The sequence below is a fragment of the Neltuma alba genome, unplaced genomic scaffold, assembly GCF_004799145.2.
Source record: "Neltuma alba isolate B1F8T4 unplaced genomic scaffold, ASM479914v2 tig00013029_pilon, whole genome shotgun sequence".
Lineage (NCBI taxonomy): Eukaryota > Viridiplantae > Streptophyta > Magnoliopsida > Fabales > Fabaceae > Neltuma > Neltuma alba.
Window position 1 is genome coordinate 33,549 of NW_021637376.1, and position 9,814 is coordinate 43,362.

The 9,814-nt window shown below is 32.8% G+C and overlaps 1 protein-coding gene across 1 annotated transcript; it reads left to right on the forward strand.

The window, feature by feature from the left end:
• Positions 1–4,091: 4,091 nt before the first annotated feature.
• LOC114733700 (LAG1 longevity assurance homolog 2-like) lies at positions 4,092–9,814 on the forward strand. The gene is made up of 6 exons (XM_028921195.1): positions 4,092–4,439; positions 5,995–6,203; positions 6,863–7,018; positions 7,745–7,930; positions 8,018–8,196; positions 9,360–9,814. Exons 1-6 carry the CDS (start codon positions 4,323–4,325, stop codon positions 9,377–9,379), a joined length of 867 nt encoding a protein of 288 aa, XP_028777028.1. The 5' UTR covers positions 4,092–4,322; the 3' UTR covers positions 9,380–9,814.

Sequence of the window (9,814 nt, forward strand, 5' to 3'; positions counted from 1 at the left end):
GAAATTTATATATTACCCCTGTTATTCTAAGTTCCCGTGTGTGATACGAAATTTTGAGAATGAGATGTAAGAATTGGGTTTAAGATTAGAAAAAACCATTAAAATAGTACTCTTCCGGTCCTTATTATAAGACCCAATTTGACTTTTTATTTGGTCCTAATTATAAGACCCAATCCATTTTCTTTCTTATATTTATGCATTTTTTTCCAAGATAATCCTTCTAATAATGATAGTTTTAGCCAATATACTTAATTAGCAAGGATATTTTAGGAATAACAACACTTATTTATTATAAATAACCAACTTAACTTACTTCCTTAATCTCCTCAAATAAGTCAATTGGGTCTTATAATTAGGACCGGAGGAGTATTTAGTATGAGTAATTGGTAATTAGATGGGATTTGACAAACCCATAAAAATGGGATTGGAGAATAACACATCTCTTCCTAGTATTTTTAATCCCACCCGCGTGAGTTTATTTAATTTTATATAATAAGCAATCTTTCATACTAAACACTTTTTTTATAGATTTTTTTAATCTTAATTGTAATCTTTACTCTCTATTTTTAATGCTTCTTACCAAATGAGACTTAAATGTCCAAATTGGTTGAAAAGTTTATTTTGATCTTAATTATAAAACTCTAATTTTTTTTTATTATTTATTTTTTTTCCTAAACTACCACCATTGATTATTCAACAAGCATAGTTTAGAAAACAGATAATTAAAAGAGATAATTCAAGAAAATCACCACATTTTTTTAAATAATTAATTTATTAAAATTTTTATATTTAAGACATAGAGAGATTACATTATTTTGCTTGTTAAGGCTCCTTGGAATATTACACTTAATTACAACAGTCGTGTTTGATAAAGAAAACTCATTATATTTATTATGTCAAATTTTTTAATTACACATAATTATTTTTTCCTATTTTTTTATGTGGGTTTAATTATATTAAATGTTAAATGATAATATTTAAAAAAAGAACACATAACTATATGTAATTGAAGAACTTGACAAAATTGATATAAGAATCTTGGTGTAAGTATTGTTCTTTGATAAAATATTTTTTTTGGGGCCGAGACTTTGATAAAATATTTTTTCTAAAAATATATTTAATAAAATATTTGAGTTTTGGCTTGTTACCATAAAAAGAGGTATAAAAGGAAGCATGCAGTGGCCTTGATTGTGTGCGCGCCGTGCAGGTTCCTTGCTCCCACCGCCTTTGTGTTTGGTAAAGAGATTCTGCAGTTATTGTGCCCTTATCATTGTCTCTCAATTAATACATGTACCGGAAAAAACAGAAAACGACGCTTCATGGCTAACCAGACATCCATTAATATTATCAGTAAATAAAAAAAATATCAGTTCCCACTAAACTTTTCAATTTTTACTATTCACACTTTTAATTTTAATTTTCAAAATTTTTCATCACTTGCAAGTTTTCATTCAATGTTAATCTTCAACAAAATTCTACATTAACATTCTACCCAGCAAAATTTTCAACATAAATTGTACTCTATTCATATTTCATGTGTTAAATAAAAAACACTGAATAATATATTTATCCTATTTATAAGTTATTTTTTTAATTAATTATTATCAAATTTTTTTAAGAATGTTTTGATTATCAACAAGTATGTTTCCTTTTATTTTCTTGGCAAGAAAAACAAAGCATTGCAGTCAGGCCAAAAAAAAAAACAAAGCACTGCCGTAAATATATATACATATATATATCAAATCAATCAAGCAAATCAATCAAAAAAATTATACAGTGAAAAAATAGTGTAATAAAGTGGGAAAGTTCATGAGCATGTTGTACCGTGACTCCAAGCATGATCAGCTATAATGTCAACTCAACTCAACTTACACGCCACTCTACACAGTTCCATCACATGCCTTTTCCTTCCTCTTTCTTCTTCGCAACTCACCTCCATCATTTTCGTCACCTATTCAATAAAATTTAGAAAAAAATAAGAATAAATCTCTCGTTAAAAATTTAATTAACAAATAGAGTTTGATTAATTACATAAAGAAAGATAGTTTACACAAAACATTATTTGTATTAACTTTAGAGATTTGAGAGAAATAAGGAGAAGAAAGACATAAATCAGATGTATTATTCATAACAGTTCACATGCTCGTACAATCATTGTAAGCCACTTAGGTTAACACTAATCATCCATTACACAAGAGTGATAAACAAACCCCCTAACCTATGAGGATTTTTGAGGTGGGAGACTCAAGTTAACCTTCTCCTTTCATGGTGAAGATTACATTATCTCACACCTTTAATCCATGCACAAAGACCCTATTTATAGAGTCTCTCTTAACAATTTGGATATAGGGAATTAGTTTGCACATAAAAAAGATGACTTACACATAAGATAATTTTATTTGCATAAGGGAAATTGAGTTGTACATCATACAAAAGAAGATCATTGCACACAGGGAAAGACAAGATGCATATAAAAGAAGTTAGCTTACACAAAATCCTTAGGTTCCATTTGTTAATTAAATTTTCAATAGGGATTTATCTCTAATTTTTCCTAAAATTTAACCTCTCTGGAAACTAAGATATAGAGAAATTATGGCTGAATGTAAATTATACTACCTCCAGTCCTTAATATAAGACCATATTTGACTTTTATTTTGATCCTAAATATAAGACCATGATCTACTTTGTCTCTCATATTTATATGTTTTTTTCAAAGTAATCTTTCTAATAATAAGAGTTTTAGTCAATACACTTGATTAGCAAGGATATTTTAGAAAAGACAACACCTATTTAGAACAAATAACTAACTCAACTTACTTCCTCAGTTTTCTCAAATTAGTCAACTCGTTTTTATAATTAGGACCGGAGGTAGTAGTTAATTTAATCTCATTCAACTGAGAAAAATATATTTTTCGTAATGAACTTTCAAGCAAGAGAGTAATACCTCCAATGAGACTTCTCGAGTTGTCGTTATATCTGTAGTTTTAAAATGCTCCTTTAACGATTGTCTAATCACATAATATTATTATTATTACTAATAAAACCACTAGATGTGAGATGTCTGATCATAATTGGTTTATATAAATATTACCAGTGACTAATTTGAATAAATTAAAAAAAATTGTTAAGTTAGTTATTTGTAATAAATAGGTGTTTATTTATAATAAATATGTGTTGTCTTTCTTATAATATCCTTGCTAATTATGTGTATTAGCTAGAATTACCATTTGACAAGTGTAACTATTATAAGGACTATTTAAAAAAAATATACTCCTCCAGTACTTAATATATGACATAATTATTAAGTTAATTTTAGTCATAAATATAAGACCTATTTATCATATTTATTACTCCTCCGGTCCTTATTATAAGACCCTATTTGACTTTTTATTTGGTCCTAATTATAAGACCCCAATCCATTTTGTCTATTATATTTATGCATTTTTTTCCAAGATAATCCTTCTAATAATGATAGTTTTAGCCAATATACTTAATTAGCAAGGATATTTTAGGAATGACAACACTTATTTATTATAAATAACCAATTTAACTTACTTCCTTAATCTTCTCAAATAAGTCAATTGGGTCTTATAATTAGGACCGGAGGAGTATTATTTTTAAACTATCCCTATGGATACTTCCTCAACCATAATCAAGGAAGGAAGGGAGGATATTAAGAAAGATGATTATAGTGTTTTATAAAAAAATATATCATACTATTTTTTATAATTAATTAACTTTTTTAATCTAATCAAATTAATTAAATAAGTTTTATATTAAAAGCCTAAAGAATAAACAAATACAAAAAATAAAATAAATAAAAAATTTATATTTAAAATTAAATTAAAAATCAACTAATTTTTATGGATATCCTGAAGCAAAACCATGAAGCAGGGCCAGAAAAAACATCAGAAGTTCAAACTGGGATGCTATGCCCACGGGCAAGTAATTGCCACGTGTAAGAATAAAAGCGGGACCCACATATCGGCCGCTCGAAGTGAGTTTGAGATTCAAAGATATTCGGGGCAATAAATAAAGCACAGAAGATCATTAACCCCAACCCTCACCATTTCCGTTGCAACCTCCTTCGCTCGCACTTTCTCTTTCTCTCTTTCCCTCCTTTCTTTCCCTCTTTTCTTTTTCTCTCTCCGCATTCTGTTACCAGCGTCGCAAATCCTTCTCTCTCTGTGAATTAGGGCAAATTAGATCTCTCTAAAGTCGATTCCATGAGATTCCTTCGTTTCAATGGCTGATCTTCGCCATTAGTTCAATTTCCGATTGGAGTCGTCTTCCTCTAGCTGCGGTTCCAGCTCCAGCATCGTATGGATTCCATTTCGACTGACAATGGTAGACCAAGCGCCTGGCATTTTCACATCGCGATCTATTTTGCCATCGGCTTCGTTGTGGCGAGAGTCTTTCTCGACAGATACATCTTCAGAGTAAGATTCTTTCGTTTTCGATGTCCCGAGCTTCTATTGGATTCTTGGAACTAGCTTCTTCGCTTGACTGAACAGCTCCGCTCTTGCTTCTCTCCGTATTTTGAGCATTTTGAATTCCGCATGGCTATTTTCTTTTTAAATATCTTAATGTGGTGGATCATATTTTGCTTCTTGCGTTTTCCATCGAGAATCTTGGCTCTTCTTCTTCTTCTTGCATTTTTTTATTCCTTTCCTTTTTCTACATTCAATTGCTTCAAGACAGAGTCGTAGTTTCTTGGAGTTTAATCGAATGAAGCTGGCGGTTTAAGGATCTTCAGTGGACCTGTCAACCTGACGTGTCTAAATAGCGAGTCATTATTCTCATGTTAAGTTTTTCAGTTATTTCTGTATTTTTTCAGCTGCTTCGTTACTGTTAGCCAGTGAGAGCTTGGCGTGAGCCGTATAAAGGTCTGAAAGCTGTGAATGACTGTTACATCTGTAAACTTTGGGCCACACTTTGCTGCGCTACTTTATTTTATACCATTAAAGAAGATCGAATTTTTACAGAGTTATAGTGGACATCTTTTTTCATTAAAATACGTTGGACTCCAGAAATTATCATCTTATCCAGATTGGCGCAGTAATGCCAGATGTTTTTTGTCATATAGAAGAATATCAACTCTTTATGTAAATTCCAAGGCAGAGCGACATGTTAGTATCATAAAAGACAACAAAAAAGACAGACATTGCGGATGGAAATCGTATTGGAAGCTGATCACAATTGTTCCAGGATAATATAGATGCACCATCAGTCTGTATTGTAGCCAAGCATTGTCAAGTTTAGGGGAAAATGCAGTTGCTAATAGTATACTTGTTCTGTTCTTTGGATTGCCTACGAATACTTAATTATTTCATTGTTCCTCTCTCTTTTGAGTTGCCAGTTTCCAATAACGAGATTGGTGAATTAGCGGATCTCTCCTTTTGCTTCTCTCCCCCCCTCCCAAACCCTCTCTCTATTTCTATCTCTAATATTTCCTGTTTGACCCCTTTTCTTTCCAAGAATGTCAATGCTTTGGTCGTTTAACATTTTCATCTTCTGTCAGCTTGAGTAACAGATGCAATTTATTTGGTTGGTGGGCTTTAGTTTCTTGTCTTTGTAATACGTCATAGGAAGTAAAAAGAAAAGATGCACAGTTGTTGGTAAAAGGACTAAAGCAGAATATTTCCAATCCACAATATTTGGATGAAGGTAATGTGAGCTGAAAATATTCCAGTGTAAAGGAAGTATCCATCTGTCTTTATAGGGACAAGGCTTAAACAAATGGATTTCTTTTCTAACGTGTTTTCTTGTCAAGCCAACATTATGTTTTAGCAAAATTTACAGCACCTTGGGAATCTTCTGAATACTTCTTTCTTTCGTGTTGTGTGTATGGACTGTCTTGGCGTCCTGTGGCACAATCATTTATGCAAGCAATTTTCATTTTTCTTCTATTGTTGTATATTATAATATATTGTAACCATATAAGTTTATTCAAACTCCTTTTGATTCCTTAGTTTGTTGTTTTGTTGCTTACAGTGGTTGGCCATCAAGTTGTTGACCAAGGGTCGTGGGCGTTTAAGGATGAATAAGGCAACAGAATCAAAGATTGTAAAATGCTCCGAATCAATGTGGAAGCTAACCTATTATGCCACCGTGGAATTTTATGTTCTTAATATTAATTATCTAGAGCCCTGGTTCAGAGATATAAAATTATACTTCGATAGCTGGCCAAATCAAGAGTTGAAGTAAGTAATTATAGTCTAGCTTGTTGAACAGACATCCGTCCTCCCAATGAATTTTATTCCATATCCAAAAGAGATTAATTTTTCACTTTCATATGCAAACCTCACTATTGTTTTTCACTTTCATTATTAATTTTCTTGATCTACAAGAACTTTTAGTGCATGTTATCTTGTCTATTCTGTACTGAATTTTCAATGCTGCTGTCACACAATGCATAGTATGAAAACTTAGATTAAAAAGCAGACAACTTAGGTGGTAGATCCGTGGGGATGAGTTGATGTTTATGGGAGTTATAGGAACGTGAGGATTTGGTGTTATTCTGATTTTGGTTTGAAAATTTTACAGGTCCGACATATAGTTATTTTGATATGGTTGCATATCGGTACATAACTAGTCTGATATTTGAAGAGTAGTCAAAACAGTACGCAGACATGTGGCTCATTTCCTTAAATAAACATGCATCTGGTTATTTTGTGCGGTTCACTGGCCGCAGCTTAATACCAACCAGTGAGCTTCAATAAAAAATTCCTTCTTTCTTCTGATTGAATGTCACTGGTCGGTATTGATTTTAAAAGATGATCAACTTCATAGTTGTGCTTTGCACTCACCATTGGATAGCTTTTTAATTATCATATGCGTTCTGTTCCATTTCTCATTTCAGGAATCCACTTAAGATTTTCTATATGTGCCAATGTGGGTTCTACCTCTACAGCATTGCTGCTCTTCTGAGGTGGGAGACTCGAAGGAAGGATTTTTCAGTGATGATGTCTCATCATATTATTACTGTTATCTTGATTGGAACATCATATGTGACAAGGTAATTAGTTTTTTTTGCATTTGAAGGATTCATTATTACATGGAACTTAGTTCTTTACATGTACTTGTGCATATGCTTGGATGATTCATCGTGGTTGTTTATGTTGCATGCTTATTGTTGATTTTCATGTGGCACAACTCAAGGCAGCTCTAGAAGTTGTTTATAACATATAGCACAGTCCCCGCAATTGGGGTCTTGCATCTGAAAGATGGGATGCTTAATTGTAGGTTATTTAAAATTGATAGTAATTTCTTCCTACAGCTACCATTGTAGTTTTTTTATTTTCATTTGTTATGTTGTTTTTCTTAATTGTACTAACAGATCCTTTCATGCGTATGTTCATTCATGTCACATGGAGGGTTATGTTTGATTGTATTGCAAAGTTGCTACGCATCTGTTTATTCAAGCCACGTAACCAGAGCAGAAATGTAATACTGAAGCCTATGCCTCTTGTTTTTGCAACTTTTTAATCCAGGTGGAGGTATTATGTGACCACCGGATGTGTATAACGTTAAGCTTGTAATTGATTGGTATAATAAATTTACCATCATCAATACCCAAGCATTTTGGTCTTGGTGGAAACATTATCTCATTTTATGCAAAGCATTGTCTTCTTTCTGCTCTTTTTCATTTTTCTTTTTAGTCTTTTCTTGGTCTTGCATCATGGGCAAACAGATTTAGATAAGCAAAAATATCAAAAATAATTGTAAGGTGCTGCTTTTACAGTTTTTTCAGGATTGGCTCTATAGTCCTTGCCCTTCATGATGCAAGCGACGTATTCATGGAAGCTGCAAAGGTTTTCAAGTACTCCGGGAGAGAATTTTTTGCAAGTGTGTTCTTTGGATTCTTTGCCTTTTCATGGCTGATGCTTCGGCTAATTTTCTATCCATTTTGGGTTATTAGAGCATCAAGGTATATTTTCAGTTTTAGTAAATTGATTGTACTTTGTTTTGTCTTGGCTGCACTTCTAATCATCTCTGCACTTCACTTTATTTTCAGCTATAAGATTCGCGATTGCTTAAACCTAGCAGAGGACTATCCCAAGTTTCTGTACTATCTCTTTAATACATTGCTCATAATGCTGCTCGTGTTCCATGTATACTGGTGGATTCTCATATGTGCGATGATCTGTAAGCAACTGAAAAATAGAGGAAAAGTCGGTGAGGATATAAGATCAGGTGAATCAATTTCTTTAATTCAGATTCAATATATCCGTGTTTTTAGCTTAAGAAATTAATCTATGGTCGGGATGTTAATTTTTATTGTTGTCTTCCTTCTCTCAATTGCGGAGATAATAAAGATAAACTTTTGTCACATTCAGAAGTATACAAGTTTTGGCAAATGTGGAGAGATTCAAAAGCCCAATCTGCAAATCTTCATGGTTGGTTAATGATAACTGCGCCTCTTAATTCTGGGGTGCCTTTAACTAAACTACTCCCTGAGGACATATAGTGATAGTCCCTACAAGTTTTAATTACATCTAAAACCTTGTGATAAGACTTGTAATTAGGGACACAACAAATCTAAAAATTAAGGACAAGTTCCAATGCAAAAAATGACAATGAGGTCTAGGCTGCTCACTTGTTATTAGGATTTTGAGTAATCATATTCTTTGGGACCTAGTAGTGAGTTTCCCAAACTTTTTCTAGAATTCCCCTTATATAGGATCAAAATTATATTTTTCTCAATAAAGATGCACTTTCCAGTAATGACATTTAATTGAGGGTAGAACTATAAAGAAAAAACAAATTTTTACATATAAACTAGAATTCAGTGTTTTATAATTAAGAGACAGAGGGAGTAGAATGTAAACCTATATTTTACATGAAATCTAATGTGAGCCGTAGTGTGTATGCTTTTGAATGCTGTGGTTTTTCTGTGGATTTCAAATTATATATTGAGCATCGTCTTATAGGCTGCATTTTGACATCATATGCGCTGGCTTAAAACAGGCCACTGGCCACAGTAGGTGTTTTCAGAAATTAAAAGGGTAAAGGGGTAGAACAGCTTGCCTGCTGCTGGGAGTCTAAAATGTAAAAACTAATGGAATGGGGCATGGTTCCCCGTCATTTTGAGAATGCTAATAGCCTCTTGCCTTTATATAATGAAATGGCTCTGATGTGAGGGAAGAAAATGTAATCTTGAGAGCTGAACGAGATCAAGGGGAGGGTTTTAAGGAAGCATTCTAAAATTCCTATCCCGTATGCCCCTCATGTTTTGTGTTTATTCAATGAGAAGTTAATGATATAAGCTGATTTGATTCAATCACTTGTTGTCTTCTGATCGTCTTTCATTTTGCTGAAGAAATCGGTCTTTTTTTTTTAAATCTTTTTGGGTGCAGATTCAGAGAATGATGATTAGATGGAGATTTTTGTCTGACAATCTTTGAGAGTTTATTTTGCTATCGCTGATGTTAGCTCTGCAGATGCTGCTTTTGACATGTTGGTAGATTTCCTGGATACGGGTTGGTCAGTACAGCCATTTGAAGAGGGCTGAAAATTTAGTTTCAATTTTTCATTGGTTACTGGGTAAAAGGAGGTAGGAAGACCATCCAGCACATTCTGCTTCTTCCATTTTTTGCTGTATAAATTAGTGCTTCCTGTATAATTGTTTTCTTTCAAACAAACGTGCTTAGATTAGTTGGAGGTTGAAATGTTGAATGATAAATAGCAACAAAAGAATATTAAGGAAGAAAAAAGTGAGGAAACAAATTTTTGCCGTTATTCTACTTCCTCGGCATGTCCATTGGAGCTGTAACTTTTGCAGGAACGTGCCTTAATTGCCGTCTGGGTGCGA

Bases quoted from the DNA above. Each gene is read 5' to 3' on its own strand.
- LOC114733700 (XM_028921195.1), top strand. From the start codon at position 4,323: ATGGATTCCATTTCGACTGACAATGGTAGACCAAGCGCCTGGCATTTT. The intron at 4,440-5,994 runs GTAAGATTCTTT...TGTTGCTTACAG, and splicing joins TCGACAGATACATCTTCAGA to TGGTTGGCCATCAAGTTGTT. The intron at 8,197-9,359 runs GTGAATCAATTT...TTTTGGGTGCAG, and splicing joins CGGTGAGGATATAAGATCAG to ATTCAGAGAATGATGATTAG.